General features: G+C 37.6%; 1 protein-coding gene across 6 annotated transcripts in view; it reads left to right on the top strand.

Annotated features, from left to right (window-relative positions):
- LOC111861979 (exportin-7) overlaps positions 1-21,974 on the top strand; it is a 55,325-nt gene that overhangs the window by 1,882 nt on the left and 31,469 nt on the right. For all 6 annotated transcript variants that reach the window (XM_023846978.2, XM_023846976.2, XM_023846974.2 and 3 more), the window contains exons 3-7: positions 1,845-2,011; positions 15,186-15,410; positions 16,477-16,677; positions 20,427-20,546; positions 20,636-20,782. In XM_023846978.2, coding sequence (XP_023702746.1) covers positions 1,845-2,011; positions 15,186-15,410; positions 16,477-16,677; positions 20,427-20,546; positions 20,636-20,782 — 860 coding nt within the window. The remainder of the gene's footprint in view (positions 1-1,844; positions 2,012-15,185; positions 15,411-16,476; positions 16,678-20,426; positions 20,547-20,635; positions 20,783-21,974) is intronic.

Here is a 21,974-nt window from a genome sequence, read left to right as displayed (position 1 = left end):
TCAGAATCTACTGCTGTGGGGCCCACCCAGCCTCCTATCGAATTAGCACCATGGTATGCTTCCTTGGAGGTGGGGAGCAGCTGACCACTCATCTCTCTCTAGTGCCAAGGTCAGGGGTGCTGGAGCTATACATCCCCTCCCTCATATGTATTCATGGCGTGCTGCTTAGATAATTAGGTACAGGGACATGTACAAAAAAGGGGGAAAAGGCTGTTATAAGTAACTACAGGCCAATATCTATGGTAACTGGGTTTGCAAAGTTTTTTAAACAGCAATTTTTAGAAGACTCAGTGATCATGTCGTAAAACATAAAACATTACTTTCAGAGCAGTATGGATTCCAAAAGGGATTATCAACCAAAGATGCAAGGTTTAAATTAACTAGTGTAATACAGCTTGAAATAGAAAAGAGTATGTAACTGGTATATTTTGTGACATAGCCAACACCTTTGACTGCATTAATCATGATCTTCTGTTAATGAAACTGCAGTACTATGGAGTGCAAGGTGTATTATTGCAATGCTTTAAATCTTACCTTCAATATAGGAGGCAAAGATTGGATTTGAATTATATAAATAATAAATATTATTCTAACTGGGAAATTGTTGGTTGTGGTGTGCCTCAGGGATCGGTGATGGGACCCCTACTCTTTAATATATACATAAATGATTCCCCCCTTGAAATAAGAAAAAATTATGGAAGTTATTATGTTTGCAGATGACACAAGTATTCTTTGCACAACTAAAGACTACTATAATTTAAAAATAAAATTGGATGTTGTTTTTAATCGCATGTTCACATGGTTTCAAAATAATCAATGATGAAATTCACCCCAACAGCAGCTACGAGCTACCCTCTATATACATTGTTTTTTAACACATTGTGGACTGGTGATTTAAATCACCCTGGTGACCGGCATTTTTATACCTACTACCCTAACTTGTACACTGTTCACTTTAAAAATTAATATAAAATCTCCTAATTAATTTTATGAACTAAAATTTTTGGAGAACACTTACCAATGCTCCTAGAAAAAGTGCTTGAGAGTGTGATATTTCTGGAAACATTCCCCTTTATGAAGTGGCATTACACACTTGCAAATGTAGACAGTCATAGTCCTTTTTTTGTGAACTGCGCAAACACAGCATTGCCTAGAAGGATGCTTCCCCTTGGAATGGTCTGTATGCATGAATTATACATTGTTGAGACTTGCTTGTTGTAAGTGTAGTATGTATGATGTCTGTTTTTGTTATGAATTTTAATATTTTGTAATGTAACTGTTTGGATGATACGGCTTGCCAGTGTGTGTGGAATGGCAAGGTGTGAATTTGACAGTGGTTTTTCCACGACCCATGAATGTTGTTCTGACAACTTGAGCTATCTGTGTGAGGCTTGATTATATATTTTATTGGACCAAGGATGAATGATGTGTAGTCATCATGTATTTGTAATATGTGACATGTTTTGTATCCAGCCTTACGGGAAGATGATTGGATCCATGAAGTGAAAAGTAAATGTAAATGTACCTTTATTTTAACCCAGCTGTCCTAGCTTGCTCTTTTTCACAAGGGATGGAAGCAGTGTGTTTCTCCAAATTGCTGGTGAACGTCTGCCACATTACACAACAGTCATGTCCTAGAGGACAGTAATCTCCAATTTTAAATTAATTTTTCTCTTGAAATCAGTTTTGATAATCTTTCAGCATTGTAAAAGAAACCACAGAGCCATTCTTTGCCATATTCTGCATGCACTCAATACACTGAGGCTGCATTTTTGAATGTTAAGAAAGTGGATTATGCTTTAAATTAGATTGCTTGTATTATAATCAGTATTTTCATTTTTCAGGCAATTATGTTTTGAATTACCTTGCAACTCGACCAAAACTTCCAAATTTTGTTATTCAAGCCTTGGTGACTCTTTTTGCTCGGATTAGCAAACTTGGGTGGTTTGACAGTGATAAGGACGAGTTTGTCTTCAGAAATGTTGTCACTGATATTACAAAATTCTTGCAGGTAAGTCTCACATGACTTGAGAAGAAAGTAGTTGGTAGGCATCAAAACACCTGCCATGTTCTTAAATATAAACAGAAGAATGAAGCTGTCAGATTAAGATTGCATTAACCCAGCTTTTTCATGTTTGTGTGTATATTTATTTTGTTAATGGTAGAAGTGGTTATCATGTGCAAATGGCTACCATACCCAGTTCTGCTTGCTCTGATGTTTTACTAGTTGCTCAAATTGAGAAATAAGTGAAGAAAATAAAAAAATTAGCATACAGAACCCCAAAACATAATGGTTCAAGAATTTCATACTCAATATCACAAGTTCTTTATAAAGAGGCTCTTAAGAAATAGTTCAAACATGAAATTTATATTTTTTGTAACATTTAGATGTGATTTTGAGCAGTTAGTTTATAGTGTTTTGAAAATTGCCAACCTGGCACAGTAGTTCTTTTTTGTAATGTCCATCTTAATAGGCCTATACTGGAAGGAGGAGGAGGAGGATGACGACGTCAGTAAGGATGACTGAGCTTGCTGTTTTTCTATAACATTGCCATTAGGTTGCCGTGCATTACCATTGTGATGTTACTTTTTTAAGGGGTTTTCTGTTTTGCATGAATGTTGTGGGAATTTAATTTTAATTAGTAATGAAAAGTCATCTGCTTAAAAATCGTGAATTCTTGAATGAACTTGAATGTTGGCAGTCCATTGAGGATCTGTAAACTTACATCAGACCTTTCAGGAATTGCTCAATTTGAACAGGAGGGGAATGAAATTGACAGAATCACAACTGAACCCGAAACCGTGAGACTTCCTAATCATACTGTCCCACACCAGCAACTACCTATGAAAGTAATTCCTATAAGCATTTGGAGGCGTACAAATGCTATAGTAAGATGAGATTCCAATTACTTATTTTTTCCTTATATGGCAACAGTATAATAAATTTGAAGTTATGGTGTGATCTGTTTACAGTGAGTAAAGTGATTACTGATCCGGTTTATCTTGAAGATAATTTGATTAGTTCAAGTTACTTGATGAGGTTACATTCATGAATTTGAGAAAGAGAGTCTTTTAAACCAACCATAATGCTGTTATTGTACATAAGTTAAGTTGTCCTTTGAGCAGTTTTTAGTATGGATTGTTAAGGGTTTTTGACTGAAACTTGTAAATAAATACAACTTTGTGACACAATATTACTGAGAGCAATTTGGAATTGTTACTTTACTTGATGATTGAACTATCATTGAATACCACTACACACCATAATAAAACCTCACACCTGGTTGTAGATCTTAGTGGGAAATGTTTTATATCATTACATATTTTTACACTGTGAACCCTTTTGGGAAACATAAAATTATTCTTGAACAAAGAATGCTATAAGAATTATTCCAATTATATCAGTTCACATTTAATATTAGAAGTCATTTTAAAGTGGTATTTGTAGCCGTATCTGTGTGACGAAATTTCATATGAAGTAACTTCTTGTTGTGAGTTCGGCCAAGTGCCAGACCAGAGGTGGAGCTGCAGTGGAGGACCAAGGCTGTGTCATATGCTCACTGGTCAGGCCTAATGCACAGCTCAGATTCAGTGAAAGTGAAACAGTGACAAACAGAGGAAAGCTGAAGTACTCAGTGAAATCCTCTTCTAGTGGTTCTTTGATCAATACAAAACCCACATGGACTTCCATAGGAAAGAACCCAGCCATCCACATTTAGATGCTGGTGTCTAACCACCAAAACGTTGACAGACGTGTATGTAATTTGGTCTGTACATGTTGATTCCTGTTTGACTTTAGTGCAGACTACATTGTAAATGATTGTAATGGTTGTTTCTCTGTTGACATGATGTCAGTGTGATAGTTTTCTCTATTCAGTAACCATCTGGTGGTAGAAATCTGAATATTGTGCTCATACTTTCTTTCAGGAGTGATCCTTGTGTTACAGTCAAGAAAATTTTTGATTATTTTGTCCGATTTTGAGCAAAAGTTTGCTCTGTTGGTATGTTGAATCTTGTTGCCATCACATGTTTTCAGCTAAGCATGTCCACGTTCCATTCCTGCCAGGTTTATTGATGCTGTAGTGTGTAAATATGACAAAACTGTTAAAATATGAATAACCCCCCATAAATTTCATCATACTTAAAGAAAGCAGGCACATCAGGTGATGTTTTGTAGTTTGCTTTCAGTACATTTTGAAACCTAATCAGGAAAAGTGAAACGTATATTAATGTTAACAGTGGAAGAAGGAAACCGTAGTTGGCTGAATAGTAAGGTAGTGGAAACCTTGTTGTACAGCAGACTTAGAGCATACAAAGCATGTGATTTGATGCAGACTTAATAAGAAAAGCAGTGATTCTTTACGTTAGGAGTTGTTACACATAGTACTGCATGTGAAGGCAGGTGTTAGAACCAGGCCAGTTACATTTCTGAACTGGTAGTAAGATCATTGAAGCATGTTTCTGTGAGCCCAGCCCAGTTTATCAGATTGTTCACTCAAACTCTGCTACAAAAATTGCATCAGAGACAGTGAAATATTCAAAGTATACAAAGAAGCATAGGATGACATGCAGAAGAAGAGCTGTGGGAATTTCTTCATATGAACATCAACGCGGACTCATGCAATTACAAGAATACAACTATTTGAAGAGCATTGCCGAAATATTTAGATACAGCAGATTATTTTGACATTTTGGGTGTTCTACATCAATACCGACAGTACTCTAGATCATTGCCTGTCTTAACATATGGGGATTTTTTAGGCTTACATAAAACATGAATTTTAAAGAACTTCATGGCACTGAACAGAGAATTGTTGTTGATGATTCTCATCCATTATTGTGTAGACATGATTTTTCTGACCACTTACAACCACAGCTGAACAAAAATATTTTAATTCAGACTATTTTAGCTAATTCTAGGAGCTCTTACATATATTTCATTTCCATATCATGGCCCTCTCACCACTGATATCTAGTCACACCAGATGAGCCTCTCATGTACCTGAAAAGACAGACCTTCTTCATCTGCATAACACTACTACAAAGGATTATAGAAATTCTTGTATCAGTGTTATGTGAGATGTCCACTTGGAAGAGCCTGGCACTCACGAGATTTCACAAGATGGAAATTTTTATGCCCAATAGATGTAGAACATGGCAGCTTATGTAAAAGAGCACAGACTGAAGAAGGAAAAGCCTGTCAGCTTCTCGAAAGAAAGCAATCTTCCTGTTCTGGAGGGACAAGCATGTCATGAAGTTGTGAACATGGAACTTACAAGTTACAAGCAAAAATGTGTCACAGCACCTAAAAATGTATAAACATAAGAGCACTGTCTTCTGGGATATAATGTTGTCTCATCCATTGAAAGCCAACTGATGTTTCTGTGGAACATATCTCCTCCATTTTCAGGGTCAGATAAGCCAAACAGGTGGCAAGCTGAGCAGTTGGCTTGCCAGAAATTTGGATTATATAGGAAGCAGGAGGGAAATGGAAGAGTGGGCCTCAGTTCCCATTGGCTCACCATGGGACAAGATGAAACCATGGGGCTCCCACATGACCACTGAGCAAATCAGTAGGAGACAAAAACAGAAGTTTATGAGACCCTGAAAAGAGTCTTTTTTTTTTCTGGTCTAGGAAAAAGACGGGGGAAAAAGTGTATAGGTGTGTTGGGCAGGGAACTGATGTTTAAGGGGGAGAGGTCAAGTGAGTGAGTCACAGGCATGCAGTGAGGGTTGAAAGAGCAGAAGTAGCAGAAGGAAACCAGAACATCAGGGTGGAGTCTAGTGAGTGCCTGGAGAGGACATATTTTGTGCTCTAGTAAGGGCAGTGAACATGGACCTCTGCTGTTGTGATGGAGGCTTCCCACCATCTTTCAGGGCTCATATGAAACGTCAGTTGACTTTCAGCGGACTACACAGCATTACATCCCAGAAGATAGTACTCTTCATAACCACTGCTGTGATAACCTCAAACCCTATATAAACGTACTTTCTTGGGGTGGGGTGAGACTGAGTCCACTGGGTACATCAGCCACTAATTGGCTTATTGTACCAGCTCCAGAAAATAAATGAAGATGAATGGGGAACAGTTGGTGGAAAGAGAATTGGCAGGGGAAACTGAAGTACTCAGAGAAAACCTACTGCAGTGCCATTTTGTCCATCACAAATCCCACATGACCTGACGGGCTGAACCAAATGGGAAGCCAGATACTAACCGCCTGAGCTGTGGCATAGCCTATATGAACATAAGTTAGTGGCCATTTACACCAAGCACATGGGAGAAATAGATGCACTGCCACATACTGTTTCTCAGCAAAACTCTCTATTTCTAGTACATGCAACTCTAGCATAGTTATGCTTACATTCTACTAGTATAACAATAAAACTCTGTGGTTCTAATCCAGAAGTGAACTATACTGACCGAGCGACTGCTGCTCGTCGGCTAAGTTAGTGCCAACTTTAGCAGATAGAGGATGTTGCGTGGTCAGAGCAACAGATGCCCACAGCCATTAATTTCAGTTTTCTAGACCTGAGCCACTATTTCCTTGAAGTAGCTTCTCTATTACCTTCACAAGGCTGAGTGGACCCCGTTCCAGATCAACTACTTCTCAGAAAATCTGGTAGCACCAGGAATGGAACCCAAACCTCTGGATCTGTAGCCAAGAACTCTGACCACTAGACCACAGAGACAGTGCTACATTCTACAAGTATAAGAAGTAAAATCTAGGAAGAGATTTATTGTTGTACTCATTAGAGATTTATGGGAAGACTGTGGACCACAGCTGTGCCCTAAAAACTTAAAAAAGAATATGATTTTCCCCTGAAGCCATTCATGGTACCTGGCTTGTGGATATGATAAAAAATGGGGGAACTGTCAGAAGACATTGAAAGGAAGGAACTGTGAGAAGCAACTTGGTTTGTGAGTACCAATCACCTGACCCCATCCACTGTTCTATCACTCCACACTGGGACAGGCCACCACTGATTGACATCGCCCACTGTTCACTGAGTGGTGTGTACTAGGAAACCCAAGAGCTCACTGTATAATATAAATACATGCAGGCACAATACACGTCACTTAAACTCCAGATGATGGAGACAGACCATCTCCAAGATGTGGGATACTAACTCCATATTGACATGGCTGATTGCCCCAAAAGACTCATAGCATACAATCTCTTTGGAAGTTTCAGATTTTATGTGAAACATGGAGCTATAACTGGGGCACTTGTTTTGGTGACTGTTTCAAAACTTATGTTTCTCCACACATAAAGAAGTGATATTTCCCTTCAGTATTTTTTCATAACCTCCATCATGTTAAGGATGGTTAATATGAATGCCATATGCTTCTCTGGTAATACACTTAAATGGGCTCCCAATAAATTTCTAAAACCATTGGCATGAAAAATGTTGAGAGGTGTCAGAAATAATCTGTGGAATCAGTGTTTCTTAAGTAAACTAATGAAACTGAATGTGAATTATGCAGTCATTCTTATTTTCTGTGAAAGAAGAACATAAAGAGGATAAGTGCCTCATTGGAAGCATTATAGTGTGAGAGTGGTAATTTGTCCTCCACTGTGAACCATTTATGCTGCCTACAAGTTGAAGTATATACTCCAGTCTTCTTCATCCTTTTAAAATGCTGCTAAATGCTGTCATCAATATTTGCCATTCAACCTTAGTGATACTCAAACCTCTCACTACTGTATGCTAAGCTGTAACTATATAAAATGTAAAATTTTTCAAACGTGTTATGTTTTTGAAGAAAGTTGTCTTCTGGGTTTAGGCACCGTGTATTCTTCGTTTTGGCCGACGTTTCGGAGGAACGTAGCGCCTCCATCTTCAGAGCAGTTGAATAGCTGCGGAGAGCAGTAGCTGTGGTGATAGGATGTGGAAGGTGCTGCTTATATACGAAGTAGGCAGGGGGGGTGGTTAGGGAGAACGGACCAATGGGAGCAGTGNTGCAAAATTGAAATAGAATATAATTTTTACATTTGATTAATTATAATTAATTATAATTAATCAAATGTAAAAATTATATTCTATTTCAATTTTGCAATACTAATAATTGTTAGTATGTAGAAATAGAGAAGCTATTCTTCAACCAGAACTTCCTTGAGGTCAAGAAAATATGTTATGGTTGAAAGTTACATGTGTGTGAATGTGCACACATCGCTAGACAGCACACCAAGTATAACTTTCAGCCTTAAAATGACTCATGTTCATGTTGTGTACCAAACATCAATATAGTAACTTTCGAACTTTCCTCGGATTGCTGAGCCACTTAGCTGGAGGGGTTATAGACCACTTATCTACTCAGCCATGGAAATTCAGACTGCTGGTGGAATCATGAAGCCCATCATAACCTAACAAATCACAAGTGAAACCCATATTGCTTCAGAAATGCTCTATGCTGTTAATGCACACATTCTTGTCACTGCTATAGAATGTTGTTGTTCACACTTTTTTTTAAGTTGAGTAAATTTGAAACCAAATTTCCTGTGCATAACATTTGAGGAGTTTCTGAGAAGAATGTTTAGCCTGTGTCTCAATTCATATGTCACTACTCCCCAATCCTAAGTAAGGAAATTGGTCCTCAGCTAGAACATTCTCATGACAGTGACAGCAGCTTTTCCAACATCTGATGCAATCTGGGTAAATTTTATTTGTAAATTGTTGGAGTGTAGGTTTGTCAGTTTTGCTAGCAGTCCAAATCTCCATGACATAACTGGACAAGAGGAGTATCAGATACTTCCTCTTGAGCTGCCCAACCATTTGTCGGAAGTTTTAAGATTGTGCTTTATTTTAGATTGTGTTATGGATGCTGCCATGCTTAACCCATTATCAGGAAGTTGTCCAGTACACAGTGAAGTATGGCAGTATAATGGAAGATCTTGAACATGAACAGTAAATTTATTATTAATTTCCAGCTTTAATGTGTTAACCGCACATTCAGATGGACTTGAACTTGCACAGACTAAAAAAGAAGCGCACTAACCATCTAAGCTACATATGCTGATATGAAATAGCAAATCCAGCATAAAACTGCCCTATAAACAAGTGAAGAACTGGAGTTCTGTCTTGTGGGATATAACACCATGTGGTCTGTTGGAAGTCAACTGACAATTTGGAGGAACATGTCGCTTCCATCTTCAGGGTCAAGGATAAGCCAAGCAATAAACTTCTTGTTACTTGCTTCACACTGGTTTCTTGCTTGGCTTATTCTTCATCCCTGATGATGGAGGCAACATGTTCCTCCGAGACATCAGTTGACTTTCGGTGGACTGCTCAGTGTTACATCCCAGAAGATAGAACTCTTGATAACCACTGCAGAAGCAACCTCAAATTCAACAGAATGGAAAATTGGTTACCAGGTAGACTAGCTATTGTCTAATATGATTTTACTTGTCCTCTTGTCAGGAGGTATGAATTAAAGTTCCACTTACAGCTCTTTTAACTTTAAATTATTTACTATTTTTTCTTGGTATTATTTTTTTTTATTATGTGCATGTGTCTTTTTAAAATTAAATTAAAAATTTAACATTTTTTAAACCTCTCTTAAAACCAATATTTTTAGTCAGTTGGCATCTGCTTGACACTCATGGGCATTAAATTTATCTTTGGAACTTTTGCTGGTACATCTTGTAGTTAATAGGTGTTATGTTGGTATCTTGAAGTATTCCATGATCATGTCCTATGAAACTTCTTCACTTTATAATTTATAGGCCACTGACACTTCATGTAGGATTATTCTGTAAATGATGGGCAGTTTTAATTTTAAGATTGATATTGTTTTGATTTTGGTTTTAATTTTAATTTGTTGGGTTTCATATTGTCTTTTCGTGTGATGTAAGTTACAGAATGGTGTAAACTTAAATTATTCAGTGTGTAACACTACTGAATAATTCATCTCTCTCCTATTTGATATGGTGCATGGTTTCTTTCACATTCTTAATGGACTTCCTGAACTATTGAAGAGATAAGTGACAAGTGATTATTTTCAGATCGTAGTGGAAGTTTTCTACTTTCCTATCCATTCGGAATACCTTCGTATGGTTTTTGGATATTTGTGTTGTGTAATTATAAAGATAAAAATGAGTGTTGAGATTGAATTATCAACTCGATGTGAAGCTTGTGAGGGAATTTTGGTGTGTCGCAAGTAGATTTGGTTCCATAGTAATGAAGTACGGTATGGGAAAGAGTACAGGGCCCTCTGTAGTTCATAGTTTTTTAATTGGCCAAGATATTTCGTGCTCTTACAGATCCAGACTGTCTCATATATTAAGAAATCGTCTGTACCTAAAATCCATTTTAATATTTTTCCTTCCATCTACATCAAGGTTGACAGTTATAGAACTTTAGAGAGTGTGGAATGAAATCTCGTACTAAAATATTAACTGTATGAAGTTGTAGTTTTTATATAGTTCCTTATCACACTCCCAAGACTGGGTGTTTTATGCTTAAACTAGTGTAGGTTAATAATGTAGCAAAGTAACAGAATGTCATTGCGTTACATTCAGTATCAAAGAGTTCTTATGTAATAATTAGATGTGTTTCCATAATCTATTCATATGTCCAGTAACTGTTAAGTTTTCTTCAGATGGTTTTGAAACTGGTCCCTTGGAACTTTTCTCAGAGGATTCTGTTGTATTTCACTTTATTGCTCTGTAAGTTATAATTTAGGCCAGCAAATTTAGTTGTGGAGCAAAATTTTGGGGTTATTAGAATACTTCACATACTTTACAGAACACAAGAAGTCTGCAGTCAGAAAAGTGTGTTGTGTGGTGACACTTGGTTCAGTGTATGGTAAATAAACATTTTACTGCTCAGAACATGATAAGAATTAACTCATGATATAACGTGTCATATGGTACAGAACATGAATGTGTGATTGTGGTGTTAGTCCATATAATTTTAAAGTTCCAAAGAAAGACGGTGGAAATATGTGCTCCACTTGAGTGTATGAAAGTGCACTCTTTGCAGTTTTGCATCTCTGTTTGCAGCTACAGATCTGTCATGTCTGTTGGCAAGTTATTAACAGTACAGGTATGACATTGATTAGAGACATAAATTCTGCTGTTGACAAAGCTAATCAGTGTACTGATGTTACACAACATAGAATTATAAAATCTTTTCATCTTTATATATATAAAGCTATGAACCTTATTGCCAACATTTCATATAAATGTTGTAGAGCTTGATGAGGTCTGTATTTTGCTATTTGCTAGTTTCTTATTTGATGTCCCACTTTCAAGAAATTATATATTGGGTTAGATTTGTACAAAAAAAGTTTGCCTGACAACTTTAGTATAGATAATCAGTTCCAGGTAGCACCAAAATGTGTTGTGTGAATTTTCAGATTAACTTCTGTAATATAAAACTTTTATATCCATTTTGCATGCAGAAAACCTTTTACAGTATTGCTAGATTATATGCATATGATGGCCATGCAGTGAATGCAGTTTTTTATTGTGTTCAGGCTTGTCCCTTCACAAAAGCACTGTTTGTTTTCTGCCATAAACAGTCTTGACTGACATGCACAGCTGGACATAAAGATGTCCTGTATGAATATAAAGGTTAAATTCACAGCACAATACTGCCTCACTATTATGCATTCATTTTGTGCACCTCATGCAAATAATGCAAGAAAATATTTATAGGCTTTATGAAGTTTTCTTGTATGAAATATTGAATAGCACAAAATAATTCATAAACTAACCATTTAACTCTGTGTTATTCTTCATACAGTGAAGATTTTAAAATTGCGTTTTACAAAATCGTTATATGTGAAACATTTTCTGTTTCCATGGAATTGTGACCTTTCTGTACTGATTTGACAGTGCCCTACTTGAGAGTTCTTGTGGTCTGTTCATAATAGAGTATATAATGTTATGGTAACTTGCATTTATTTCTTACTGGAGGTACATTTTTTGTAGTATTGCATATTTCTTTTAGTTACTTGATACTTTCTTTCTTGATATAAAGCAAATGCCTGTACAGAAATGGTTCAAATAGTGATTCCTTTGAGTAGTTTGATATTTTGTTTCTCACTATGTTCCAAGTACCTATACTTCCTTGATTAAAATATAATTTTCTTGATGATTTACAAGAAAGTTTTTTCTTCAGTAGGTGAACTGTGAAGTTTCCATATTGTAGTCTTTTGGATTATGACATGTCCCTTGATAGGTGAGTAACAATGTTTTGGAAGAGTGTGCTGCCCAAGGATGGAGGCAGTTGTTCTCCCTTCAACATACTGGCACTTGCTTGCCAGATGATGTGGTGTCATAACTCAGAAGACCACATTATGAGTTTGCACTGAAAACTTCAAACCTTGTATGTGCCCTACTGTTATGTTTACTAAGGTAAATTTTCAGATTGTTGGTTATTATCCTTAAGTTTCTAAGGAGAAAGAAGCTTGTATGCTAAACCCACTCTCATGATGTTTGACAAACAACTAATTGTGTTCATTGATAAAAAAAAAGGCCTGTTGTCTTCTGTTCAGATATTGTAGTGCAATTGTGTCGTGACTTTCCTATCATCAGAAATCTTTGTTTTGTGTTATAAGGTTCTGTGTTTTTTAATATGGCTTTTAAAACTTAGAACCAATTGATTGCATGGTGCTACCAATTGTAAAGTATTTTCATACTTTATTACTTTTTGTAGTTATCATACAGTATATTTTTAAATTTGTTAAAAATGTTAACATGATGACATGACTGTGCTTATAGCGTAATTGGAGATATTGAACATGAACAATTTAAAGGTGGTGAACAAAGTCTAAGTTTGATATGACATGTAATCATTTTTTAGTTTCAATAAATTTTGACACACTATTGAATATGACCTGTCTACCTTGTTATTCATCCTTATATTCAACAGAAATTACCTAATAAAGTAAAAGTATGTTAAATGAGAAAGGGAAGAGCCTAGGGGCACAATAAGAATTGGATGAAGGAAGAATTTTACATTCTCTTTCTTTTAGTTCTTCTCTAAAGCTTTGATTTGGTAAGTGTTCCTCTCTTTCTCACAATATCCAGTATATTCATCCTTTAAAACTTACTGAGATGTGTATTTGTTTACCTTCATGTGATGGGTGGCTTTATCTCTGTGTCAGTGACAGCATTTAGAAACTTCTGTCCATTGAATACTGGTTCTCAAACCCTTGACCTTTTCCTTATTGTATTTGTTGCTTTATATCACCTGCACTTGTACAAATCTCTACACAAAACATCGAAGTGATATTGTAAATGGCTGAAGAAGATAGAAATTAGAAATTACATATTTCTCGAAGTGTCATAGGATGCCGTCCCAAAGCTGCAAACACGAGTGACAAAGGGTGAATCCTTCAGAATGACTACACAGTTTTCCATACCAGGAATGGTTGCAAATACTGGTACAAGATTTGTTTTCTCAGTGCTGTACCCCCAGAAAATTTGTGAAATTACGTTTATGTGTAGTGATAGGCGTTTCTCCATTTACGGTGTTCACCACGAGTTCATATTTGTCTCTCTGTATCCTCATGGCATATGGTGATTCACTGTTAATTTTAAATTCAAGAGAAGCTTCTCTGGAGTTCAGAAAAGTGCCAGGAGTAGAGTACTCAGCTAGAATAAACAGTGGATAATAAATATTCAGTCTAAATCTCTTCATGAAGAAGTATGTATATTAATTTGAATATCATGTTCAGTAGTGCTGAACATATGTACATATATATATATATATGTGTGTGTGTCCTGTGTGTTTGGTTCACGTGCTCACTAACTCTGGAGAAAATATAGGTAGGTATACAAAGATGTATGTATGAATGAATGACGAAGAGTGCTAAGGGTTATAGTCCTTAAATTGTTTCCCCAGTCATTCCTTACAACATATCCAGTGTTTTGCCTGGTGTTAATCTGAGTTCTTTTCAGCTCTGAATGATGGGACAAGTACTATAAGAACATGAAATAATTGAAGCAGCAAGTAATCTCACAAGCTCTGTACAGTGAAAGAGTTACAGTTAATTTTACCTAATTGTAAGCATATATAAATTCTTAAAGGATTAATCCATGAATTAATGTCCTGTCCATATTTGAACTTAAATTATACAAGATTATTCATATTTTGTATTGTTTATAGTGTTCTACATAAATCTCATAAGAAAATAATATGGGATTGTACTATAGTGTTCACAAGTTATGTCTCTATATACGTGACATTTTATTCATTTAGAGTACATCATTTGTAGAAGAATATTGCCCAGGAATGTTTTATGTTCATCCACCCTTGGTTCCATGGCAAATAGGGTGTGATGTAGGCAATTCCATGTATCTAAAACACACGTCTTTGTTTTGAGGCATCTTGTGTGCATGATTTACAGGCAGTTCTATTGTCATCCCGTTAATTGTCTGTTTTATAGTGCTGCATAAAAGAGACAGTATTGATTGGCATAAATGTTCAGTGTGATGCTATATCCATTGCATTCAGAGTAATCTTCCTGTCATTTTTTTAAAATGAACAGGTTTATTGGTTGTATTTCATGAATGTTACTATATTGGGCTAGGTAAGTTTTTCATGTTTACAATGTTTAAAGCATTATAAAATGTAAAGAAATAGAGGCATTTGTGTCCTGTACTACTCGAATGAAACTGTGTTACTGTATTAGTAATTCATATTCATAATGGCTGAATGTATGGTGACAGATTGCAGTTTGTGTTTACGTACCATAAACACAACTTCAGGAAAGCTATAATTGCAGTACTGGAGTGTAAATGAATTTTAATCACGGCCAATTCAAGTTGTGTCTTATATTTCAAAATATCTTCATCTTATGTTACATGAGAATCATCTTAATTGGCTGTCTTCACTAAAATATAAAGTGTATGAATGATATTTTTAATACTGTCAAGAACTAGAAATTATTTTAAATACATTTATAAAAAAAGCTTTGTGTGTGTTTTTTTAAATATTAATATCTTTGAACCTTTAGTATTTTCATCATACGAATTTATGTTTGTGTATGAAGAATGAAGTTTCAAGTTTGTAATTTGTTTTAAACAGTGTTGCTGTAGAGGGGTGAAGCCCTTGTTAACATGCAAGGAAGCTGGAGGGCTGTGATTAAACATTTAATCACAGCAATAGTTCCAACTTTTGGAGACTGCTTAAGTTTTAAACAAGTGATGATTGTTTTGTTTATGTACTTGAAGGGCTCTGTGGAGCATTGCATGATCGGCGTGCAGCTTTTGTCACAGCTGACCTGTGAGATGAATCAGATCTCGGAGGCAGATGCAAATCGTTCGCTGACAAAACATCGTAAAATTGCATCATCATTCCGGGACACTCAGCTGTTTGAGATATTCCGCCTCTCTTGTTCACTGCTTGGTACAGCTCGAGAAAATTGCAAGAGTCTCAACTTCAATGATGAAGGACAGGTATAGCTTTACATGTATTTCAGTATGGTGCTACTAAAGAGTGTACTACTGCCTGGCAGCTAAGAAAATAAATAAGTTATAAATTCTTGCTCTTAGAACCTTTTTGTGGCCATGCGTGCACCTTCAGGATATTGGATTGTGTAGTACTTAAGAACTTGAGTAGTATAACCTGAATATGAACTTCAACAAATTTCAGAAACATGTTCCTTCCAAGTGTTAAACTCTTAACACCAAGAAACTGTCATTCCCTCCTTATCTGTAGTTGTAGCTTATCATTTAGAAGAACTGAGGCACTTGTTTACCTTTTGTTGTTTCCATAATGATGTTTCAATTCAATCTATATTGTCTCCAAAGCAAATGAATTATTTCTACAAACATTCTCCTTCAAGTTTCATATCTGGAGAATATGAAAGCAGTACATATTTTGAAGCTCTCTTTCATCAATTAACTGAAGTTGAAAAGAGTTAACCATATTATCAACAGAGTAATGCACCAGTACACACTGCAGAACACTTAATGTAACACAGAAATTGTTCATGCTTCTCAGATTTGAATATGTTGGAAATCTTGAAGCATAAAATTTGTAGAAGTAATCCACATACTTTGATGACAAATGGTAAGCATTGACAGATTGGTCTTTACTGTTGACTCGGTGATATATTACATTTTTCTTTGCAAGACTCTTTGTGCCTAGGCCTGTATTTTGTTCACTAGAAAGGCGGGTGAAAGATTGGTCTGCTGTGTGTATTTGGTTGCAATTTTGTATGTGTCTGGCAAATTCTGTAGTTCTTTCCCACTGTCTCGTTTTCAGTAATATGTATTAAAGTGAATTTTGTGATCCAGGGTGTGTGCTGTGTTGTGTAGGTAGCCTTGTGGAAGAAACATCTTGTATTTTTCCTGCTGGGGATGGATGTTGTAAATATACTCTAGTAGCTTTCTGATGACAGCATAATGGTTCACATCATTACATGTGTTTGTTTCCATAATAAATGGAGTGAATGTACTTTTTTTTTTCTTTTTTCTTTTTTTTTTGTTTAATGTTTAAAGTTTGTACCTTATATTTCAGCACGGATTGATGACCCAGTTGCTTCGATTGGCACACAACTGTCTCACGTTCGATTTCATTGGCACGTCAACAGATGAATCATCTGATGACTTGTGCACAGTTCAGATTCCCACCAGCTGGAGACCTGCATTCCTTGACTTTTCAACATTGAAGCTGTTCTTTGATCTCTATCATTCCTTACCAAATACACTATCTCCATTGGTAAGTCAGTTTAGCCTGCAGTATATTTCTCAATTTGTCATATTAAAGAGTTAAATTAAATTAGATTAGATTTGATTAGTTAAAAAACAGTTTCCATTGTACAGAATCAGATATGTTTATGTGAAGCAAAACGAGGAAGCAGCATTTGAAATGGATTTCATAATTCCATTTGCTAACTTCCTAAATTCAAGGTGGTTCAAATATGACCGGGACTGATTTGTGCGTAAACAAGCCGCACTGCACAGCAGCTCTGCGACCTTGAGAGAGTGGAGCCACAACATCCACCCTCCCTCGTGTTCGGGTTAGAACCTGTTCAGTCCTGTCTGGGAGTTGCTAGAGTGATGAGCGAACAGAAGGTACCGTGGAGCGTGGAACAACGCATTGTAAACAAATTCCTCATTGGAGAAAATGTCCCATCTGCTGAAATTCACCACAGATTCCAACAGTAGTATAGGGAAGAGTGTCTCTCATGGACGTATGTGTTTGAGTGGTGTAAGTGCTTCAGAGAGGGCAGAGAGCGCATGAAGAATGAACCGCATGATCGTCGGCAGCGAACATCCGTCACTGAGCCGAACATTGATCGTGCAGACGTGCTTATTCATGAGAACAGGCGCATCACTATTAAGGTACTTGGAGCAGTACTATCACAATGTGAATGCACAGTGGGTACCACACACTTCGACGGACGTGAACAAAATGGTGCATATGCAAGCTGTCAGTCGTCTCCTACAGCAGTTTGAAGATGAAGGTGATGCATTCTTGAAGTCTATAGTGACCACCGATGAAACGTGGGTGCACTACTTCATTCCCGAGTCCCAGCAGTCATCACGCGAGTGGCGGCATACCAGTTCTCCCAAACCCAAGAGAGCGCGGAGGATCCGTTCGGCAGGAAAAGTGATTGCAACGTTCTTTTGGGACTTGTGGGGGGTTATCCATGTAGACTCTCTGACAGATACCAGAACAGTCACTGCAGCTTACTCAGACCTCCTGGCAACAGACGTGAAGGAAAAGTTCGATTCAAGCGGAAAACAGCTGGAAAGCGGGTAGCCTTCCTTCAAGACAATGTATGCCCCCATATGGCCAAAACAACAATGGAAGCCCTCCAGAAATTGAAATGGAACCTTCTGACACATCTGCCGTATGGTCCCGATTTGGCCCCAAGTGATTTCTACCTGTTTGGAAGGCTCAAATCAGACTTGTAAGGCATGCGGTTTGTGGACATCATCATCGTCCAGACTGTTCGGGAGTGGATACGCCGCCAACCACAAGCCTTTTTTGAAAAGGGCATCAGGTTGCTTCCAGAACGTTGGAAAAAATGTGTTGACTCCAGAGGGGAGTATGTTGAAGACTGACATATGCAAGTAAGTGTTTGGCAATTATGGCAAAAAAAAAAAAATCAGTTCCACCTTGTAGAAAGCAAGGAACTTTGAACTTCTTAAAAGTTAACACAATGTTATGTTTTGTAGCAGTTTATACATAGCATGAGTAATGAATATATGCAAGGGGGAGAGTTTGCGTATTTCAGGCCACACACTTCATTCCCAGCATAAATATGGATGTGTGCGTGCATGCATGCGCAGGCATGTGCACACATGCAGGTAGCAAGCATACTGTAAAGTTCTTGTTTCATGTCAATCATATATAATCCATTTCCTTAATGGAGATCATCAGTTTTCTCAGAAAACAGATCAGATAAAAACTTACATGTTTGACTTACAGTGTATTTTTTTATTATTATTACTTAATTAATGGTGCATTAAGAAACTCAGGTTATGTATAAGGGGCAGTCAAATGAAAACGGGTCACCACACATAACTCACATGGCGCGCAAGTTGGTAACACTGGAACTTGCTTACAGTATGAACATCTGGTAGGGACTCGGGGAAAGCACAGTGACAACGTGCCCTTGCACACTAGTCGTTTGTTTATTGTGCTGGAAGTAAAGTTAGCACTATGTGTGGTCGTCCAACATCAGTAATGGAGGCAGGTAAAGAATAACAGTGAAGTGTAGTGCGCTTTTTGACTGCTGAAGGAGTAGGAGGACGAGAAATTCATCGTCACATGTCTGTTGTTTACGGCGAACACAGCATGTCACGTTCGTGTGTGCTGGCGTGTCATAAGAGATTCCGAGATGGACGTGTATCACTGCAAGATGATGCTCGCCCAGGACAGGCTCATCGTGTCATCACTCCTGATGTTATTGCTGCGTTGGATGGTCATATCCGGGCAAACCGACGGATCACTGTGGAAGAAATTAGTCTTTTGATGGGAATAAGTCACGGTTCCATACATGACATTGTGACAAAACACCTGCTGTACCGCAAAATCTGCGCGCAGTGGGTTCCCCATCGACTTACGGAGGAACAGAAGACTCAGAGAATGGCTGCATCACTGTATCGCCACTGGGGACGAAACTTGGTGCCACAATTTTGAACCCGAGAGCAAACTGCAGAGCCAACAGAGGAAACATGTGAATTCTCCCCCACCGAAGAAATCCAAAGCTGTACACACAAGTTCCGGTAAAGTGATGACATTCTTCTTCGACTGCAAGGGGCCTCTGCTTGTCAAATTTCTCAAGCATGGGGCCACAATCAGTGCACAGCGCTATGAAGACACGTATAAATTGAGATATGCCATAAAGTCAAAACGGCCTGGAATGCTATTGAACAGCATTATGCTTCTCCATGATAATGCGCGTCCCCACGGTGCCAACTCTGTGAGGAATAAGCTACAGATATTTGGTTGGGAAGTGCTTCAACATCCCCTCTACAGCCCAGATCTCTCCCCATGTGATTTTCACATTTTTGGAGACCTGAAGAGAGACATTTGTGGACATCAATTTGCATCGGACGAAGACCTGTGTGGCTGGGTAAAGATGTGGTTCCGTAGACAGCCCACAAGCTTTTTCAAGGATGGGATTGACCGTCTTATCTCCCAGTGGGATAAATGTAATAACAGTTTTGGAGATTACTTTGGAGGTAAGAAATGTTCTTTAATATGTTTTGGCTTCTGACCCATTTTCATTTGACTGCACCTCATAGTATTGAAAAATTAGATGTTAAGGAATAATGAAATCGAAAGGTTGCGAAAGGAAGAGGTTATGGCCTGATGTAAGGAAATTTCCTGTCATTTGCTTAGAGGTACTGAAGAAAACCATGTAAAACCTCAGGATAGTCTGTTGTCTAGCTGAAATTCAAACTTGGATCACAAGTTACACATATCCAAACCTAATTTCACTCTGTATATTTGGCAATTTTAAGAAATGTAATAAAGGCAAATTTGTAGTTGAAGGAACAGGCTTAAGCTTTTGTTTGGTCAGATAACTCACTGTATTTGTGTAGTGAACTTTGTGATAATGTACAGGTTGTATTTTTGTCAATTCTCCCTTGCAAGTTAAAATAACTGAGATCCATCACCCAGATAGTATATTCTTTCATAGTTTAGTTAACACTGGCAGTGAATTTACTTTTCTTTTTCTAAGGCTCATTTGTAAGATAAATGTGCTACCATGTTTATGAGCATTATCAGTTTATACATGTTGAAGTCGGAAATAAATCTGCCACAAGATATGACCAGTTCTCCCCAAGTCAAAAGCATTGCAGTTAATGTTCTGCGTGCACAGCCAGTGACAGTTTCATTATGTTTTTGGAAGCATGGAACTCTATGGGACATATCGTGCTACTGTTATTATTGTAAAATTGTGTTAAGTGTCATGCCTTTATTAGTATGTCTTTTCTTTTTTTATTCAGGCATTATCGTGTCTTGTACAGATTGCATCAGTCCGTCGTTCCTTATTTAGCAATACTGAAAGAGCCAAATTCCTTACACATCTGGTCAATGGAGTCAAACATATACTTCAAAACCCACAGGTATACCATAATTACTTTAAATTCTGTGAGCTTATTGAAATAGAACATAGTGGTTCACATGTTTTATGGTCATTACTTGTGTTCTGTAGGGATTGAGTGATCCAAGCAACTATCATGAATTCTGTCGTCTGTTGGCAAGACTGAAATCGAATTATCAGCTGGGCGAACTAGTCATGGTTGAAAACTATCCAGAATCAATTCAACTTATAGCCAAATTTACAGTGCAAAGTTTACAGGTATGTGCTGAAACATTTAATTTACTAATTCTGAAATGCTTTGCTACAATATATGCAAAAACTTATATACCACTGTATGAAATAATACAGGTATTCCCCACTTTACAAATGAATTTTTCCTGCAACAAAGCATGTCAGTTTATACTTATTTTTCACTTAACACTTCGCGGACCAGCGATTTAAATATTTAAATCATTTTTAAACTACTACCCTAACTTGTGCACTGTTCGCTTTAAAAATTAATATAAAATCTCCTAATTAATTTTATGAACTAAAATTTTTAGAGAACGCTTACCAATGCTCCTTGAAGTGGCATTACACAGAACTTGCACATGTAGACAGTCATACTCCTTTTGTTGTGTACTGCGCAAACATGGCATTGCCTAGAAGGCTGCTTCCCCTTGGCATGTTCACTCTTCACAATTTTCATGAGGGTATGTTTCCGCATATCACCCAAGAGTCTCCCAGGTGAGTCCACATGAGGCCTGCGTGGGGTGAGAGTTGATGAAGCCAGTCGCACCAAATCTGTGTCTGCCGCCACCGTCTGGTCTGTAGCCCATGCTGTTGTCACATTCAGCAGAAATGACTTGTATTTCAATTTTGAATGAGGGTTTAGATTTTTGAAAACCAAAAATGAATTGAAAATGGCACAATTTACAAGCCACAAGGCAACTTTCTTTGTCCACTTTACCGTTTTCTGAGGAAGAGAATAATAGGCCAAGTACTGATCGGCTCTGTCAACTCCCTTCATGAACATACTGTCGCGTGTTGGGGTGTATACGTGACAAATAACTTCACGCCGTATTTGATATAGCGAATTTTATTTCACGTTTGCACTTACAATCACGCAAATTACAATCTGACAATTACTGCTATCTGCAGTATCACAAATACTACACGGCAAATGCCACAATACAACTGACTGGTTGCTGGCTAACTCGGAACTAACCGCTGATAACTCGGAACTAACTCGGAGGTAGCTCGAGGACTGACTGTGAATAGCCTTCTCTGCTCCTTATGTAGCCTCGTTCCGGACCATTGTCGTCTGGTGCCGTGTTGCCAGCAACGCTGTCCGGAGTTGTTAACTGCTGCCTAGCAACCGCGGTATCCCTTGGTGACGTCACCGCTGTTGACTTGCGTTGCATAGCTACCAGGATGCTGGGACTCGGCTCACTTCGGCTCTGCTCGGCCT

The sequence above is a fragment of the Cryptotermes secundus genome, unplaced genomic scaffold (genome assembly GCF_002891405.2).
Source record: "Cryptotermes secundus unplaced genomic scaffold, Csec_1.0 scaffold181, whole genome shotgun sequence".
NCBI classification, from domain to species: Eukaryota; Metazoa; Arthropoda; class Insecta; order Blattodea; family Kalotermitidae; genus Cryptotermes; species Cryptotermes secundus.
The sequence above is the reverse complement of the archived record's forward strand: the minus strand, read 5'-3'. Positions and strand labels throughout refer to the sequence as shown.